The sequence below is a fragment of the Oryctolagus cuniculus genome, chromosome 9, assembly GCF_964237555.1.
Source record: "Oryctolagus cuniculus chromosome 9, mOryCun1.1, whole genome shotgun sequence".
Taxonomy (NCBI): Eukaryota; Metazoa; Chordata; class Mammalia; order Lagomorpha; family Leporidae; genus Oryctolagus; species Oryctolagus cuniculus.
The window spans coordinates 71,551,396-71,571,421 of NC_091440.1; the positions used below are offsets into that span (position 1 = coordinate 71,551,396).

At 40.5% G+C, this 20,026-nt stretch overlaps 1 protein-coding gene across 1 annotated transcript; it reads right to left on the reverse strand.

Moving 5' to 3' along the window:
- Positions 1 to 242: 242 nt before the first annotated feature.
- CKAP2 (cytoskeleton associated protein 2) lies at positions 243 to 19,805 on the reverse strand. Its single transcript, XM_002720757.5, has 9 exons — positions 19,559 to 19,805; positions 18,654 to 18,738; positions 17,268 to 17,346; positions 16,292 to 17,157; positions 15,667 to 15,871; positions 12,639 to 12,809; positions 10,033 to 10,102; positions 2,830 to 3,085; positions 243 to 1,699 (listed from the first exon to the last, which is right to left on the reverse strand). The coding sequence occupies exons 1-9, from the start codon at positions 19,626 to 19,628 to the stop codon at positions 1,444 to 1,446; spliced, it is 2,058 nt and encodes a 685-aa protein (XP_002720803.3). The 5' UTR covers positions 19,629 to 19,805; the 3' UTR covers positions 243 to 1,443.
- Between the last annotated feature and the right edge of the window lie 221 nt (positions 19,806 to 20,026).

Below are 20,026 nucleotides of genomic sequence, written 5' to 3' on the forward strand. Positions count from 1 at the left end.
ACTTGGACCATCTTCCACTGCTTTTCCAGGCCATAGCAGAGAGCTAGATTGAAGTGGAGCAGCCAGGACTTGAACAGGCACCCATATGGGATCCTAGCATTGTAGAGAGTGGCTTTAGCCACTACGCCACAGCGCTGGCCCCAAAGAGATAATTTAAATTCATTTACTGTAGTTAATTGAATGTAGATTCATTTATGCATCTCATAAAATATTGGTTAAAATAAATGTTATTGAAACACCACTATACAGATATTTTTATTGTATACATATCAGGTACGCAGTTAAAAAAGAATAAAACTTCTACTCTCTAGAACATAAGAACACAATAAATAGAACAGAGATATTATACAAATGTAATGAATATACATAAGATGTAAGTATATGATCTTTAACCACATTCATACTACATACATAGTTTTTAAACTAATCTTTTACAATTCACTTATCTGAAATTTTAGTTACAAAAGCATGTATGAAATGAAAATATTAGTTCTGGGACTTACAAAACAGCTTTATTGGTGGATTTATATATGGGGAGAAAATGCTTTACTGTATATAAATTTTATTTTGCTGGAGTCATGACAGAGAAGTAAAGTTGTTATAGAGGAGAAATCAAGTATAAATATTTGGTTATTTTAGAAATGATACCTCAACAAGATTGACATTTATTAAATATTATATATTCCCTTTCCTAATTCAATTCTAATAGTTCATAAACTATCAAATGAAGCTATGGAAGTTAATGTTTTAGGTAGTCAAGTTATAAAAGGAACTCATTTTAAAGTTTCAAATATCTACAAAATGTGGCTTCTTTTCTTTCTTACACAGAGAACCCCTTTTAGGAATAGGCTATTTATCCTTTTTGGTGACCTCAGTTATAATTTAAAGAAAGAGGCCAAGAGACCAGAGACACAGGCTATCACTGATGAAGTGACAGTGAAGAACCACAAGCTGTCCAAGAGACACAGCAGGGCACAACAGTGTGGGTAACAGGAATCTGGTGGAAAAGCAAAACCTCATCTTATACTTGAAGGGAGTTGGTTCTACTCAGTCATCAAAAAAAATTATCACAACTTTTTAAAATGTCAATACAAAACTAGAAACTTTATCAAGAACATTTTATTTTCTGATGATACATCTTACTGTACTTAGATTTAGTAAAGAAGCTAACATGACCAAACCTGTATATAGTCAAGGAACACAGTAAACTAGCTGTTTTAAACTATTTATTTTAAAGAAAAGTGTTGAGATTGACAAGGCAGGATTATGTTTTCATTGCATAGAAAGGCAATGCCTGTTACAAGATAAATGTTAGTAAAGGAGATCACTGTCAGGAATACTTAGAATACTTAGGGACTTAGCCATATCCAGACCAAAAGGAAATACAAAGCCACACAAAACACAACACTCAGGAATAATAAAACCCCATTCTTCTTCAGAGCTTTATTCCTCTTCTGTTGTGTTGGTCTCGGAGAACATCGTGCAGAGTGCTACATTAGGACGGCAGACAAAAGCGTCAGCTTCACTTCCCAGCTCTGTTAACTGCTCCAGTGAAGACACACAAGGATAATGGTCTTTTAACATATCTGGCAATTTGGAAGTCTTGTCTTGAAGACGACGGGAACGTCTCACTGGTGTAAGAAACTTCAGCTCTTTATATGCAGAATTCGTTTCATCAAATTGCATCTTCTTTTTTACACTGATAAAACACAAAATTATTCCCAGAGTTATAAAAACTTTTTTAAGATTTATTTATTCATTTGAAAGGCAGAGTTATTGAGAGACAGAGAGGGAAAGAGATCTTCCATCTACTGGTTCACTCCCCATTTGGCTATAACAGCCAGGGCTGGACCAGTCCAAAGCCAGCAGCCAGGAGCTTCCTCTGGGTCTCCCTGGGATCCAAGCACTTGGGCCATCTTCTGCTGCTTTCCCCAGGCCATTAGCAGGGGGCAGGATCAGAAGTGGAGCAGCAGGGACATGAATTGGCACTCACATGGAGTGCCAGCAGCAGCTTTAACCATCATACCACTATGCTGGGCCCCAAAGTTAATATTTTTATTTTGTACGTCTATGCTATTTATCATTCTATAACTTATATGTTACAGTCCTGTGATTCCTTGTCTTGTAGAAAGGTACAGTTACTGTAAACCTCCTTGAAGAGAGGGACTTACTTCTTCCATCATTTGTTAGAACTTGTATACAATATGGCCGGTGCTGTGGCTCACTTGGCTAATCCTCCGCCTGTGGTGCCGGCACCCAGGGTTCTAGTCCCAGTTGGGGCGCCGGTTCTGTCCTGGTTGCTCCTCTTCTAGTCCAGCTCTCTGCTGTGGCCCAGGAAGGCAGTGGAGGATGGCCCAAGTGCTTGGGCCCTGCACCCGCATGGGAGACCAGGAGGAAGCGCCTAGCTCTTGGCTTCCGATCGGCGCAGCACACCGACCATAGTGGCCATTGGAGGGTGAACCAAAGGAAAAGTAAGACCTGTCTCTCTCTCTCTCTCACCATCTAACTATGCCTGTCCAAAAACAACAACAACAAAACCAAAACCAACCAACCAAACAAACTTGTATACAGTAGATACTTGACTGGTTAATTCCTAATATACAGAGATTCCATAAAATGACGTAGAAGTTTTCTTTTCCAAAACGGCAATATTTAGAAAAAAGCAAAGCAGAGTATTTAAAAGGTGAAATGGTCCAAAGACATTTAATTTGATTAAAAGGTTTTCAATATTAATAAATGATAGTTCCAATCTGGAGCTACCTTAGAAATACCATATTTATTATCCCTAAGCATGAAATAAATCACAGCCATTATATTTTAAAAGTTTACCTTTGCAAGTATGGTGTAGTGGATACATTATATTTAATTATGCAGCTTGCTCTGGTTTCAGTATTGGGGGTTTTAACATCATTGGTTGAATCTTTTGTTTTATCATCTTGTTCTTTTTCACAATCTTGAAACACCACATTTCTATGATGTTTATTTTCTATTTCCTGTTTTACTGGTTCTAGATTAAGATTTTTATCTTCAGTGTTGCCTTCTTGGATTTGTTCCTTGGTTGCATAAGCCTCTTCAGTATTTCCTCCTATGGAAAACACATTTACTTATTTAGTGTAAGTTTTTGGCCAAATTTTAGGAACAAAATCAGAAGACATTAAAAGTTATTCTTAGTTGGTCCATATTTTCAAAATTAAAGAATGAAACCCAACTGCCATTTCTTAACCATCAATTCTCCTAAGTAAACACTGCCATCAGAATGGGCATTTAGCCCAGCAGTTCACATGTCCACATCTCATACTGGAGTGCATGAGTTCAAGTCCTGGCTGTGCCCCTGATTCCAGCTATGCCTCTACCTTTCAATAAGTAAAGTAAAATAAATAAATATTTGAAAAAAGAAAACAATTATAAAATGAGATAAGCACTATAAATGAAAAAAGAACCAAGGATTATTATAACCTATAAAAAGGAACAACTCATTTTGCTTGTGGTACACAGAGATGGCAAGTGTAAGCTTCACAAATAGCATTTATCCTGAGTCTTGAAAAATGAGTACTGGACAAGACCAAGAAAGAAATCTTAGTATGACACATAAAATAAAATGATCTATTTTTTAAAAGGATTTATTTACCTATTTGAAAGTCAGAGTTACACAGAGAGAAGAAGCAGAGAGAGAGAGAGACAGAGACAGAGAGAGAGAGAGAGAGAGAGAGAGAGAGAGAGAGAGGCCTTCCATCTGATGGTTCACTACCCAAAAGGCCGCAACAGCCAGATCTGTGCCAACCCGAAGCCAGGAGCTGGGAGCCAGGAGCTTCCTCTGGGTCTCCCACATGGGCACAGGAGCACAAGGACTTGGGCCACCCTCCACTGCTTTCCCAGGCCAGAGGAGAGAGCTGGATTGGAAGTGGAGCAGCAGGGTCTCGAACTGGTGCCCATATGGGATGCTGGTGCTTCAGGCCAGGGTGTTAACCCACTGTGCCACTGCTAGCCGGCCCTAAAATGTTCTATTAACATTAAGGGCCAGTGCTGTGGTATAGTGGGCATGGCTGCCACCTGCAGTGCTGGCATCCCATATGGGCACCGGTTCTAGTCTCAGCTACTCCACTTCCAATCCAGCTCTTTGCTGTGGCTTGGTAAAGCAGTGGAGGGTGGCCCAACTCCTTGGGCCCCTGCACCCTCATGGGAGACCCAGAGGAAGTTCCTGTCTTCTGATCCGCAAAGCTCTGGCTGTTGCGGCCATCTGGGGAGTGAACAAGGGAATGGAAGACCTCGTTCTCTCTCTGCCTCTGCCTCTCTGTAATTCTGCCTTTCAAATAAATAAACTTAATCTTTAAAATAAATAAAAACATTAAAGAGCTTATGTGTTTAGAATGTAGGGTAATGAGAAAAGTGGCAGTGTGGGGAGGAGGTGAGGAGCTGACAAGTAGGCAGGCGCACAACTGTAATGAACTTTATATGCAAGAAATTTGATAAAAATTTCATTGGAGAGAAAGATATTTGGCTGATGTGAAGGATTGTCTGGAAAGGCATGGAATGAAAAGGAATGATCTATAATGGTAAGAAGGCAAAGCTGTTGTAAATAGAAAGGTCAGGAAAGGAAGGAAGGGTCCATTTGAGAAATATTTTTGAGTCAGGATTTCATGAACAAATAAAATGATGTCTATGTATAGATGAGTGTGCATGTTCCTTCAAAAATTTCTTAGGAGTCACTGATGCCAGAAGAGATTTTTTCCCCCCTTCTGGAGAAAGGAAGCAGTATAAGATAAAGAGTTCAAAATAAAACACATTAGATTTAAATACTTTTGAGACATCCTGATAAATCCATTAAGCTAAAAAGGTCTCTGCATTTCTTTTTAAGGAAAACTATTAGAGTTTTACTAAGAGATGTTTCTTGATAAGTGACTATGACTTTTTTTAGTGAGTGAAAGACCAAGGTTTCAGAAAAAGGGAACAGGGAATCAGTAATTCAACAAACAATTTAAGCATCTAATATATGTCAGGCATTGCATTAGTATTAGGGATACAACGGTCAGGAAGATTCCATACTGTTCTTGTCCATCAAGCTTACTGTTTAAAAGGTAAGACAAACAATTAAACAAGTAACCAAGTGCACTAAATATTGCATAGGGGAAAAAACAGGGAGTACAAATCAGGTATATTTAACCTAGGTTGTAGGAGGAAGAAAAGGTGTATTAATGTAGGTTAATTAAAGAAGTGATGTTTGAGTTAAGGTCTAAAGGATAAGTGAGAATTAGGTAAAGAAAAAGCAGATTTTTTAAATAGATTTATTTGAAATGTAGAGTTAGAAAGAGGCAGAAGCAGAGAGAGAAATCTCCCATCCGCTACTTCACTCCCCAAATGGCTACAATGGCCAGAGCTGGGTCAATCCAGAGCCAGGAGCTTCTTCCGGGTCTTCCACATGGGTGCAGGGGCTCAAGGATTTGAGCCATCTTCCACTGCTTTCCCAGGCCACAGCAGAGAGCCAGGTGGGAAGTGGAGCAGCTGGGACTTGATCTGGTACCCAGTGGATGCTGGCACTGCAGGCAGAGGCCTTCTTTACGTGCTATGCCATAGCATTGGCCCCAGTTTTTTTTTTTTTTTTTTTTTTAAAGATTTATTAATTTATTTGAGAGGAAGAGCTAGAGACAGAGAGGGAGAGACAGAAGGAGAGGTGTTTCATCTACTGGTTCACTCCCCAAATGGCTGCAACAGCCGGAGCTGAGCTGATCAGAAGCCAGGAGCCAGGAGCTTCTTCTTGGTCTTCCACGTGGGTACAGGGATCCAAGCAGTTCCACTGCTTTCCCAGGACATTAGCAGGGAGCTGGATTGGAAGTGGAGCAGTCAGAACTCAAACCAGAGCCCATATGGGATGCCAGCGCAGCAAGTGGTGGCTTAACCTATGATGCGACAGTGCTGGCCCCAAGGAAGATTTGCATGAAAAGACCAGGAAGCAAAGATAGTATGATCCCTCCTGGGAAATGAAGAAAATAAAAGACACAAGAAGGAAACAGAAGTTTTGGGGCAGAGGAAGAGTGACAAGAGAAGATGCTGGAGTCAGAAATTCGAGCAACTGAGTGACAGGACAGGACTTTGGCAGCGTTGGGAATGGCTTAGGATGGAGCAAGAGTAGAGAGAGGAAACAAAGGAGACAGCTATTGTGGCCCAGCTAAGAGCTACAGGAGATCTTACCACACTAATGAGAGGAAGCATGGAGAGAAGTAGATGGGTTTTAAAAAGATATTTAATCCCTGTGCTTGGGAAGCAGGAGTAGGGAGATAGGAAGGGTAAGGGAGTCACAAGCATCCCAAGATTCTGCTTTGGACAGCTGGATAGCACCATTCATTTAGATCAGGAACCAAAAGAAGGTTCAGATTTAGGGAAAATTACGTGTTGGGGCAGCCACATAGTGGCATTGCTGGGTTAAGTCACCGCCTGTGATGTTGGCATCCTGTATTGGACCTCTGGGTCAAGTCCAGGCTGCTCTGCCACAGATCCAGATTCCTGCTAGTGTTTCTGGGAAAGTAGTGGAAGACTGCTCCAGTGTTTAGGATCCTGCAATCTAGATTAGGATGGTGTTCCAGGCTCCTGGTTTCAGTGTGGAACAATGCCTGCCACTGTGGCCATTTGAGGAATGAAACAGCAGATGGAAGAGCTCTCTCTCTGGCACTCTTAGCCCTCTATATGGCTCTTTCAAATAAATAAATAAATAAATATACATATTTATTTTAAAAAGTTTAAAAAAGTGATGCATTCAAGTTTGGATTTGAGACATCTGGGCAGACATCCCAAAATGGTAACACTTTTCTGTTATAATTTTTTTTAAAGATTTATTTATTTATTTGAAAGTCAAAATTACACAGAGAGGAGAGGCAGAGAGAAAGAAAGAGAGAGAGAGGTCTTCCATCTGATGGTTCACTCCCCAACTGGCCGCAATGGCCAGAGGTGTGCTGATCCGAAGCCAGGAGCTTTCTCCTGGTCTCACACACAGGTGCAGGGGACCAAGGCCTTGGGCCATATTCTACTGCTTTCCAAGGCCATAGCAGAGAGCTGGATGGGAGTGGAGCAGCTGGGTTTCGAACTGGTGCCCACATGGGATGCTGACGCTTCAGGCCAGGGTGTTAACCCACTGTGCCACAGTGCCGGCCCTATTATTACTTGTTTTATATTTCCCACTTATGTTCTCTGCTGTTTATAAATAATTTTGATTTGCAAAATGGATCGTATATTCAGATCTTGTAGTGATGTATTTCAGAAAGCCAAGAGTTTATGGATAGCTTTTTTTTTTTTTCCCATCCAAAGACATTCTACGGTTAGAGAACACCAGTTTTATTCTATTAAGGAAAATTAAGAGTAACTGAATCAGATTTAAGTACTGGCTTTACCTTTTTACATTACCTTTGGAGCTAGTGAGAAATATGAGGAAAACTCTTTTTTATAAGGCTTTTACTTCCACTTGCTTTTTAGCAAGCAAGACACAATTGGGTTAAATCTTTCTCTTCCTTTTGTGGTATACCAAGTAGTCTTTCCAGAATTTCCTCACTTCCCCATTTCTTCTCAAGCTATTAAACATTCCTAGTAAGATCAGGTCATACATCCTGTGTTTCCATGGATCCTATTAACAGTTGCCTTAATATGAAATATTCTCCACTGAATTAAGCATACTGCCAACAGAATGGTCTCCTAGAACACATTACTAGGTTAATATGGCATTAACATATTAACTCCACCAAGCAGTTGTGGTTTTTTTTTTTAGTATTTCACATAACCAAATATTTATAATACAATTTATAATTAAGCATGACCTTTGTTGTTGTTGTTGTTATTATTATTTTGACAGGCAGAGTGGACAGTGAGAGAGAGAGACAGAGAGAAAGGTCTTCCTTTTACCGTTGGTTCACCCTCCAATGGCCGCTGCGGCTGGTGCACTGTGCTGATCCAAAGCCAGGAGCCAGGTGCTTCTCCTGGTCTCCCATGGGGTGCAGGGCCCAAGCACCTGGGCCATCCTCCACTGCACTCCCTGGCCACAGCAGAGAGCTGGCCTGGAAGAGGGGCAACCGGGACAGAATCCAGCACCCCGACCGGGACTAGAACCGGGTGTGCTAGCACCGCAAGGTGGAGGATTAGCCTAGTGAGCCGCGGCGCTGGCCAACCTTTGTTATTATTTAAATTTTAATCCTGAATCTAGAGTTCTACATTTTAAATTCATTTCATGTACTAAAAATAATGGTATTGTATCTGCTCTGGGAAGCAATCTGGCAGCTTACATCAGAAACCTTAAAAAGTTTAAAACCAGGGCCAGGGGCCAGTGCTGTGGTGCAGCAGGTTAATGCCCTGGCTGAAGCGCTGGCATCCCATATGGGCACCAGCCAGTTCAAGTCTCGGCTGCTCCACTTCTGATCCAGCTCTCTGCTATGGCCTGGGAAAGCAGTGAAAGATGGCCCAAGTCCTTAGGTCCTGCACTTGCGTGGGAGACCTGGAAAAAGCTTCTGGCTGTGGATTGGCACAGCTCCGGCCGTTGTGGCCAATTGGTGAGTGAACCATCGGAAGGAAGAGCTCGCTCGCTCGCTCACTCGCTCTCTCTGCCTCTCCTCTGTGTAACTCTTTCAAATAAATAAATAAATCTTTAAAAGACAAAAACCAGGGCCAGCACTGTGGCATACTCGGTAAAGGCGCCACCAGCAGTGCCAACATCCCATATGAGCACCAGTTCGAGTCTTGGCTGTTCCACTTCTGATTCAGCTCCCTGCTAATGTGCCTGGGAAAGCAGCAGAAGATGGCCAAAGTTCTTGGGTCCCTGCACACATGTGGGAGACCTGGAGAAAGCTTCAGGGTCCTGGCTTCTGATTGGCCCAGCTCCAGCCATCTGGGGAGTGAAACAGCAGTTGGATGATCTCTCTCGCTCTGACTTTGCCTCTCTGTAACTCTGCCTTTCAAATATACAAATAAATCTTTTTTTAAAAAAGTTTAAACCATTTTAACATCAATCAAAAGAAAATAAACAGATACAGGGAGGCAATAAATAATACGTACTCAAACATTTGCTGATTGGGTGATATGAAGCAAAAAAAAAAATCCAAAAACCAAAAACAAAACTATAAACAGTGTTTCTAACCAGGAAAACAAATTAGCTTACATTTCCTTACAGTGATTTCTTTAAGTTAATGAATGTTAATGGCTGAAGTTTCGTAAACTTACTATTTGTCATACACTATGATATTTGCTTTATATACATTATTTCATTCAGTATTCTCAACAATCACCATCTTATAGTGCCTAAGGTTAGCAAAACCTATACTTGAATCTAAAAAATGTTTATATTCTATGTCTGACAGCTAATGAATCTCTTTCATATCTCTACCTATTATATCCAAACAAGGAATTCTTGAATGAGCTTTTCTAGAGCACAAAATAGATGATAGAATTTAATAGGTGAAGTCTTTAGAGATCACCCAATTAAAATGCCTCATTTAAAAAATATTATTTTTGAAATTTTTATTTGAAAGGCTGAGACAGAGAGATATTTTTCATCTGCCAGTTCATTTTCCAAATGCCCACAACAGCCTAGGCTGGGTCAGTCCAAAGCCAGGAACCTGGAACCCAATCCAGGCCTCCCATGTGGGTGGCAGAGACTTAAGTACTTGGGCCACCACCTGCTGCCTCCTAGGGTGCTGTATTACAGGAAGTTGGAATCAGAAGAGGGGCTATGACTCAAATCACAACACTCTGATGTGGGATATACACATCCCAAGCAACATCTTAACTGTGGCTCCAAATGCCTACCTCAAAACCTCAAACTATCTGGTATTTGTAGAAAATTAAGGCCTAAAGAGGTAAAGTAACTTCCATAGATAATCAATGACAATTTGGATTTTGAAGCAGAACTCCTAATTAAAAATTCCTTATAGTACTTAAATCCACTTTATCTGAGAGGTAGGTCAACAGAAACAGCTTTCAAAATAAGTTAAAAGAAAAAATGAATTCTGCAAATAAATTTAACAAAATCAGTTTGCTTGAAGGAAATCAAATAAAACTTACCAAAATTAACTTTTTCTTGACTCTTCGTTGTTAGAATATCTACAATTGCGTGTCGCATCTCTTCAATAGGCTTAATTTTTTTAAATAAAGAAAGCAAATCCATATTAGTTTTATATTCTCAGACATTAACTAGATGATTCAAGTTGAAAATGGTAAGGCCAGTGATCAAAATTTCACTTTTAAAATACGACAGTATTTGTTTTATTTATAAGATTTGTTTATTTATAAGATTTCTTTCTTTATTTCAAAGGCAGAGTGACAGAGAGCGAGAGAGCTTCCATCTGCCATTTCACTCCCTAAATGGCCACAATGGCAGAAGCCAGGAGCCCAGAACTCCCTTCAGATCTCCCACATGGATGGCAGGAGCCCAAGTACTTGGACCATCCTACCTTTGCAGACACATCAGCAGAGAGCTGGATTGGAAGCAGGGCAGCCAGGACTGAACCAGCACTCTGAATGGGATGGCGGCATTGCAGGGGGCAGTTTAACCTGCTGTGCAACAATGCCAGCCCTGAGACAATGGTTCTTTAACCAAGCTTCTCAAAACACTTAGTAGTTACTAAGATTTAAAAATGACCATTTTTTCCCAAATTATAGGTAACAATGAACGTAGAGGATAGAATTTCATCAATTTAAAATTTTCCCCATTTTTCTGAAGCCTTTGATAACTATTGCTGCTTGCCTGATATAAACAAAATTAATGAAGATGGTAAATTAATAGTATCAGTATATATGAAAGGGCTGAGTATTAAATTTAATAGCTGCTTTTCTCCTATATTTAAGTTCACTATTATATTTTGCTTCACATGCTATTAAATGCATCTCTGAATAGCTTATGGTTGATCAGCCCAATATATTTCATTTATTCAAAACTTTACTAAATGTGCACTATTTGCATGTATCATAGTACTTACCATGTTCCTTTGAGATATCATGCCTGCTAACATAATACATTCAAGATAAGTGAGCAGTCCTGGATTACCAAGTGTTCCTGAATTCCCATTCTGCTTTCAAATTTTTTGACTAATTTTGATTCCTGTTTTCATTTCTGCTCTGGTGTAACATCTTTCTGTTTACATTACTGCATTCTACACACAACAGTGGCTCTAGCTTTACACCCTAACTACACTGCTTTAATCTGCCTTAAAAGAAATGTCCATTCTGGTTTACAGTAGTAGGGGTCTAATACTCCCTTTCTTTTTTTTTTCTTGACAGGCAGAGTGGACAGTGAGAGAGAGAGACAGAGAGAAAGGTCTTCTTTTTCCGTTGGTTCACCCCACAATGGCCACTGCGGCCGGTGCACTGCGGCTGGCGCACTGCGCTGATCGGAAGCCAGGAGCCAGGTGCTTCTCCTGGTCTCCCATGCGGGTGCAGGGCCCAAGCACTTGGGCCATCCTCCACTGCACTCCCAGGCCACAGCAGAGAGCTGGACTGGAAGAGGAGCAACTGGGAGAGAATCCGGCGCCCCAACCGGGACTAGAACTTGGTGTGCTGGCGCTGCAGGCGGAGGATTAGCCTATTGAGCTGCGGCGCCAGCCCTGCTCCCTTTTAATTAGGGTTCTGTCAAATACAATTACTCTTCAAGAATGTAATAATCAATAAGAGAATATCTATCCAATATTTGATTTTTGATTCAGGTGTAAAGTTGATTTTAGCATTTATGGATTTTGCTGAGAATCAACCTTTCTTAGAGAAAAGCCAAAAAAACTGAAATTTTTAAAAAATTAGTTATGTAAACAGTCTGAAAAATATATTTTTAGAAACTTGGTGAAAAGGAATTATGTCTTTGTACATTTAGCTATAAAAACAAAAAATCTTCAACCAAAGAAAAATTCTTGAGAAATGATTCACTCTTTACACAGGGTTTCTTGTATCAATAGTTTAGAAAAGGTGAGAAATATGGTGGTAATAATGTTAGAGAAACTAGTTTGTCATTTTCTATACGTGAGCAGGACGACTTCATGTGGTGCATAAACATAAGTACATTGAGATATACTCCTAGAGGCAGAGTTCTTTCACAAAGCCATCAGAGCTTGATTATATTTTAAAAGTTGATTTAGTTATATTTGCTTTATATTTAATTAAGAAAATTTTAATGTTAAAAATCACAGTAAATGTCACAAATAGCAAATGTACACAATGACATGTTGTGCTAAAACATTTCTCACAAAAAGTTTCATTAAATTCACATTTGAGCCTGTCTCAAAATATGCATACACTAAGGCAGAGGTGGGGAATGCCTATCATGCGAAGTCATTTGGCCTGGTCCTGCCAAGGCAAACACAGGCAGGACTTGAAATTCAATACATCTATAGTAGGCTAATGATAATTTTGTATGGCCTATGAATGAATGATGTTTTAATTATTCAAATGGCCCCTGGCAGAAAAAAAAAATTCTCCACCCCTGATTATCCCTAGTACATGACGAAAAGTTTTAGAAGGCTTTGAAACTGCTTCTATAATGCAATCCTTTAGTGTCTGAACATTTATTACTATTATACTATTTATACATAAAACCAGTTTTATTAAGTAACACTATCTTGTGTCCCAAAATAATTCTGTATCTTTTTCACTGTAATAATATATATAAATAAATTTTAATTCACCTGAGCCCCTGCCAGAATGGCCTTCTCATAGATTGCAATAATATTTTCAATAGGACTTGTGATTGATTCAATACGTGCAAGGCAAATCCAATATTTAACAAGTTTTGTGGCATCTGGAATATTTTTAATCAGGTCATTCAGTGTGATCAGTATTTCTTCTTTTGGGCACCCCTAAAACAGCAAGAAATAAAGTGTGTGATTTTTTTTTACCCTACAAACTACCAACAAATAATAATTATGCTTACTAAAATAAAAATCATCCTAACTCCAAACTTATTGTGAATGATTAACAAAAAGAATATCATCAGCAATAAATATAAGGCAAAAGAAATGAAATACTAGTTGAGAAATAGTCTTCAAAAAGTTCATAGAAAATGTATATTATGAAAAAGTTATGTATGAATTTCATATTTTTTCTGCATCAAAATAAACTTATCTTTTAATTCTATATTTCCACGAACACTTAAAAATGCTTTTATTTATTTTCATTTATCTTTGAGACACAGAGAGATATCTTCCATTTTCCGGTTTACTCCACAAATGCCTGCAACAGCCAGGACTGCACCAGGCCCAGGTAGGAGCCTGAAAGTCAAGTTGGGTCTCCCATGTGGGTGGCAGGCACTCAAGTATATGGGCCATTCTCTGCTGCTATCCCAGGCGCATTAGAAGGAAGATGGATTGGAAGTAGGACAAACAGGACTCGAACCAATCACTCAGATTTGGGATGTGGCATTCCAAGTAGTAACTCAACTACTGTACCAAACACCTGCAACCAACAGGGACATTTTTAGAGTACCCTTGTTCTAGTAAATGAAGTCTAACATTTTACTTGGTCTTGATGTTTATCCTCTTGTATATAGTGTGTGGTTCCATGTTAATACCTTATTTAGAATTTTCTTTTGAAAGATTGTATTTATTTAAAAGGTAGAGTAACAGAGAGAAGAGACAGCAAGAGACCTTCCATCTGCTGATTCACTCCCCACTTGGATGCAAGGACTGGGGTTGGACCAGGCTGAAGCCAGGGGCCTATAGTTCCATCAGGGTTAATGCCAGTGTCACAGGTGGCAGCTTAACCTGCTGTGCCACAATGCTAGCCCCCTTTATTTAGAATTTTTGCATCTATCAAATGTTTGCGAATAGCCTGAGGATTTTTTTCCATATTTGTTTTTTTTTTTTTTTTAAAGATTTATTTATTTATTTGAAAGGCAGAGTTACAAAGAGGGAGAGGCAGAGGCAGAGAAAAGAAATCTTCCATCCATTGGTTCACTTTCCAAAAGGCCACAATAGCTGGGTTTGGGCCAGGCTGAAGCCAGGAGCCAGGAGCTTCATCCAGGTCTCCCACATGGGTGCAGGAGCCCAAACACTTGGGCCATCCTTCACTACTCTCCCACATGCATTAGAAAGGAGCTGGAACAGAAGTAGAGCAGTCAGGACTCGAACCAGCACCCACATGGGATGCTGGTGCTATAGGCGGCAGGTTTACCTGATATGCCACAGTACTGGTCCCTCCATATTTATATGTCTTTGTTGGGTTTTGATATTATGGCCGAAATGAATTTGTAGTGGTTTATGTAAGAGTTATATTTAGTTAAACAGCAGGGCAGAAAAATTCCATAGTATCAAAACAAAAAACCTTAATGCAGCAAAGTAATAACAGGATCAGCGTTTTCCTGACTATAATTTTCACGGGTCCTCAAAAGGTTTAAAGATGTTCATCTATGGGGCCAGCACTGTGGCATAGTGGGTAAAGCTGCCCCCTGAAGTGCCAGGATTCCCATATGGGCGCCAGCCAGTTCAAGTCTCAGCTGCTCCACTTCTGATCCAGCTCTCTGCTACGGTCTGGGAAAACAGTAGAAGATGGCCCAAGTCCCTGGGCCCTGCAACCACGTGGGAGACCTGGAAGAAGCTCCTGGCTCCTGGCTTCAGATCGGTGCAGCTCCGAGCGTTGCAACCATCTGCGGAGTGAACCAGTGGATGGATGACCTTTCTCTCTCTCTGTCTCTCCTCCTCTCTCTGTGTTTTAAAATCATATCCTATATTCAGTTTCATTATAGATCTTAGACACTAACAGTTCACAAAAACAAGATTAAACAGTAGCCAATAAATAAAGAAAATATTCTGGGGCTGATTATTATCACTCCAGAAGATTTTGGTTCAAATAGTAAAATTTTACAATAAATTCAAGACCAGGATGATAATGGTTTAGAGATGAATGGGATTTTGTTTGAGAATTATTTTCATTAACCTAAATTTAATCTGTGATAATGGGTCATATAATTATTATTATTTTAAAAGATTTTATTTGTTTACTTGAAAGTCAGAGTTACAGAGAAGCAGAGGCAGAGGCAGAGAGAGAAGTCTTCCATCCACTGGTTCATTTCCCAGATGGCTGCAAAGATCATTGCTGCGCCGATCCAAAGCCAGGAGCCTCCTCTGGTCTCCCATGCAAGTGCAGGGGCCCAAGGACTTGGGCCATCTTGTACTGCTTTCTCAGGCCATAGCAGAGAGCTGGATTGGAAGTGGGGCAGCTGGGACTCGAACCAGCACCCATATGGGATGCCAGCACTGCAAGCAGTGGCTTTACCCGCTATGCCACAGTGCTGGCCCCAGTGATTATTATTAATAGTACTCGTGTTGCTAGCTTTTGGTAAAATACATAATGAGTGTAAAAATTTTAAGTATGTTGAATAAAGATAAGAAACAGAAATATCAGAAGTGAAAATAAATATCTACCCTGTCCACTGGATACTAACATCTTGCAAATTTGGAACTCAAGTAAAAACCCAATTATCTCTTTAACCTATTTATGTAAACTCAATGCAAAACTCAGCCAATGAAAGACTAACAATCTCACAATTAATGAACAAGGCAGTATATCTTAAAATTAATTAACTGTGCAAACAATTTGACAAGATTAAATCAACAGCAACTCACTGACATTACTTGGTTAAAAAGACTGACAATCTAATTAATAAGTAATCTTCAAACTTTAAAATGCTCTACAAATGTTGTATAAAATAAACATTACCTCAGTAATCAGGTTCAGGCATTCAGAAATTGTCTTGTTTACTTTTTCAGTAAATAGCCTTTGCTCATCTTCTTCTGCCATGGTAGTCCAGAAGGACCCAACCGGTTTTCCAGCTTGTCCCTCAGGCTCAGGTTGTTGAACTACTGGGTTAGAAGGTCTTTTCAATACTCTTCCTTTGCCAGCTTTCCACTCACTCAGACGAGCTCTACAGTTAGAAGCAGCAGGTAAGTATTACTTTGATATTTATGATAGAATTCTGCCAAATGGAGCAAGTTTCAAAGTATTTCAGGTCTTTAAGTAGTTCTACACTAGTGACACACAGCTAATTCACAGTTTAAACATACTGACCACATCAAGAGCAACTGTATACTCAAAGATCCCAAGTTCATTTTTAAATGAAGAAGTTATAAAGTGTCTCCCAGTAATTATGCACTTAGGTTACAGAAGGCAAACTAATAAAACACATTTAAACACAATCTCTATTGGATCATATTGTTCCATGACATGTGACATCACACACCTGACAGGACACATGAAAAATTCTGGTACATTCAATAAAATTATAAGCCAAATCCAAAAGTGATATTCTATTGAAAATTAAAGTAAGAAAATTACAACTACTTACTTTCTCTGTTCTGCAGTTTCTTTGGGTTGACCTGACCTACTACTAACAGTTGCCGTTGCTATAGTAGGTCTTTGCTGGTCAACGGGTTTTGACTTTTCTACCAATTTGGCATTAGAAGATGAAGTAGGCTTGGCTACCATTTCAGATGCTATGCCTCTGGACAGTGCCTTGTTTCTTTTTATGTCCTGAGAAGAAGCAGTTTTGACACTAGATAAAGCTGGTTTTGATTGTAATAACTCTTTTTCCCGAGGCCCTTTCCGGATGGTAACGTTGGCCGAGGTTCTACTGATGCTTTGCTTCCCCGTGTTTTGGGTATTATCATGGTGACTTCTAATAGGAGGTCTCACAAGTTGTGTATTCTGAGATGTAGCGCTCACAGATTTAATGGCAGCTGTCATATTTGAGGGTTGCTCACTTTTCACTGTTTCACTGCTAGTGTTTATAGGCTGAGGCTTTGTGGCTTTAGAGACAGTAGTTGCAAGTTTCGTTGTTGTTGTCAAACTTGCATCTTTGACTTGTAGAGGTTTTCTGAAAGAATTAATCTTAGATTGTACAATTTGACCACGGTAAGCTCCAAGCACAGGTTTTTTGGGCATGTTAGCATCTTGCTTTGGCTTTTCTGCAGTCACTGGTTTCTTTTTATTGTTGTTTTTAAGGTGAAATGCTTGGCTTAATGTCATATGTTGACTTTGGGGATCATCTTTAATTGATAACAACTGCATAGCTTGATTATCATCACCAAAATTCTTTGCATCAATTGCTGTGGTTGAGTTGTTTAATTCATTAGACAGTTTTAAAGGAACACAATTTTTGTCCACCATTGTATTTTTGTTCCCTGTAGGTCTATTGAGATTTTCTTTATCAGCCTAAAAGAGTTATTTAAGACAAAACGGTAGTTTAGGACTCATTTTTTTCAGAAAGAGTTTATGAAGGGGAAAAAACAAAGATATTTATGAGTTCTATGTTCATCTCTTACCATTTTTGTTTTAAGATTCAGAGCTTTTGTTCCTTTTTGGATCTGGTCCTCAGATGTCATCACTGTCTGTTTGCCACAACTTAAAAAAAAAAAAAAAAAAGAAATCAATCCTGTATCAAGGAGGTTTCCTTTTTGGGAAGAAGGATGGGGAGATATTAATAATTAACCAACTTCAAAATTTTAGATTTTAAGTTGAGGCAAGAACTGAGATGAGATTTTTCCTAAGAAAAAGTTTTATTACAGTGCAGTAGCAAACAAGACAACTGAGGAATTTTCCTGAAAGTCTTAATATCTTCCCTACCATAGAGTATGTAAACATGTAACAATCTTATTCCAAATCATTCTTCTCTAGTGTCCAAACAAGTTTTCAGAAAAAAACCTTTATCAAGCAACACCTCCTTGGGTTAGTTTTAGTACTTACTAACAGATTTATTAAATTGGGAAAAATATTTTTTTAAATAGTCTTCCCAAAGGAAATCCAGAATTTACCAAACACAAGCCAGGATATATTAAAAACTGGAGTTTCTAGTTGGCACTGCTTTTAGGCCATTTCTCCATAGCAATGTTTTCTCTAATTAACCTAATCTGCCTTTTACAAGTATAGACTGACCAGTAAAGGCTGTGACAATCTTTTAGGTGATTCTAATGATTTTATCTAACATGAAACAAGAGGAGAAAAAAGTCAGACCTGTCATTGACTCTAAAACAGATTGTAAGTCTAGAGATTACGTTAAAATGTGAAAAAATTATAAGTTTAGAATTGACAAGATTTGATATCTGCAACAGTTAATAATTATGGTTTTGCCACCTTTCACATCTGTTTGTTCAATCAGCTTAGAGAAGTGGCAAAGCTCTGACATAGCCAGGACTACACATTTTGAATGGCGGCTTTAGTAATAATTGCAGGCCTAGATTACAGCCCAGGTTCTTATCAGGCAAAAAACCTGGAAACGATGCTGTCATGGAGTTAACTGTAGAAAGTAAGGAAACCTTTTGTCTTTCCACTTCCATATACTTTCATAAGCTTTGTTTTTGCTATAACCATGTAAAATTCTAAAAATGTAAGTAAGATAATATCAAGAGTTTTCTATGTTGAGATTAAAACAATCTTCAAATCTCTACATTTTTACATTTTGGAAACCCCTGCCCCACCACATACACACACCTTTGTTTCTGCTTAAGAATGTGAATCAATTTAGATAGAATAACTCAACAATCTAATGGTACACCATCCAATAATGTACCACGAGCCACATGTAGGTCCTGAGGTACTTGAAATGTGGCTAGTCTACACTGAGATGTGCTGAAAGTGCAAAATAGCACCAGATTTGAAAACTTTGTACCAAAAAAGAATGTAAAAATAAACTGGAATAAATTGGACCTCACCTGGACAATGTCTGATTTTCCTGTTTGTATGAAAAAAATGTTTTTCTTCTTAACAGATGTTCCTTGAATTTCTGTCTTCTTTGTTCTAAATAATAAAATATAAGATCTATAAGTCAACATCAATTAAAACAGCAAATATTGCTAAGTGGAGATTTTATTTCGCAAACTGCTGTACTTGAGACCACATTTTCCATTTCCAGAAAAGCGCCCAATTCAGCACTGCCTTTGGGAAATAATTCCATTAATAAGCGAATGTGATCATGAAAGGCCCCACAAGCACTGTGCAGGAGAATCATGTTCTCTACTGTGTGCAAAATCACTGTCTACGCTGCTGAAAGCCATGCCTCAGGGAACCGAGTGCTAGACTAGGTGAGACACTAGACTCCCAAGTTCTAACTCGCCAGAACTGGTTCAGCTGGGAATTACTGTTTTCTCATTTGAAGAACAAAGAAATAACAGTAGTCGTATTTGTTGAGACCCACTTAACCCCAGGGTTCCCAGAATAAGGAGGCGAGGAAGTGAATCCAAACATCAGAGCAGGCAAGCCCACCACGCCGGAGGCGCTCACGACCCGGCTCGCTCCGGGAGGGCTCGGCGCAGGCGCAGTGGGGCTGTGCGCCCGCCCCGCCCCGGCCCCGCCCCCCGCGGCCCGGGACCCCCAACGCCACCCAGGCCTGCGCACTCGCTCCGTCGCTAAACGGATTCCTCGTGTCTACCGGTCCGCAGCCGGCAGCCACCGCACAAAAGGCTCTCAACCCGCACACTATCGCCACAGAGCCAACAGCCACCGGTTCGAGTGCTCACACCGTCGGCGGGAGGCCCGGTGGCCCTGACCGCCGGCCCCCACGCCCGCCCGCGCCCCTCCGGCCGGCTGGCGCCGCTCCCGCCATCTCGGCCAGCCTCACCTCTGAACGCGGACTGGGCCCTCTGACTCGGGGGCAGCTGCAGGTCCCGGGGAACTGCCGGCGTGCTCATAGCAGCCCGTGCTCGGAGGATGCGCGTCTGCTCGGAGCGGCTCAGACTCCCTCAGGCCGCGGCCGCCGGACACTGCGCGCCGCGGCCCCTGCGCTAGCCTTTGACAGCGCGGGCGCCGCCTCCGCCCATTGGTGCCGGCGTGAATTGAATGGGCCAATAGGCGCAGAGAGGCGGGGCCTGCGCTGCGGGTGCCGGGAGCGTGCCCGGGCGTCCACCCGGGTCCGTGCCCGCTGAGCCTGTGCGTTTCAAAGTCAAACAACGCTCTTCGTCCCGACTGTGCAGCGTAGGAGGAGTCGGTCCGCTGAATCCTCACCTAGCAGCGCCTCGAGGTTGCAGATAGGACGAGTCCCCGGACGGTCACGGTCCTTTGAGGAAGGCAGACGAGAAAAAAAAGTGTG

Excerpts from the sequence above, each read along its gene's own strand:
- CKAP2 (XM_002720757.5), bottom strand. The coding sequence starts at position 19,628 with ATGAGCACGCCGGCAGTTCCCCGGGACCTGCAGCTGCCCCCGAGTCAG. Across the intron at positions 18,739-19,558 it reads GGCCCAGTCCGCGTTCAGAG|AACAAAGAAGACAGAAATTC; the intron begins GTGAGGCTGGCC and ends TTTATTATTTAG. Across the intron at positions 12,810-15,666 it reads GCCTGAACCTGATTACTGAG|GGGTGCCCAAAAGAAGAAAT; the intron begins GTAATGTTTATT and ends TTGCTGTTTTAG.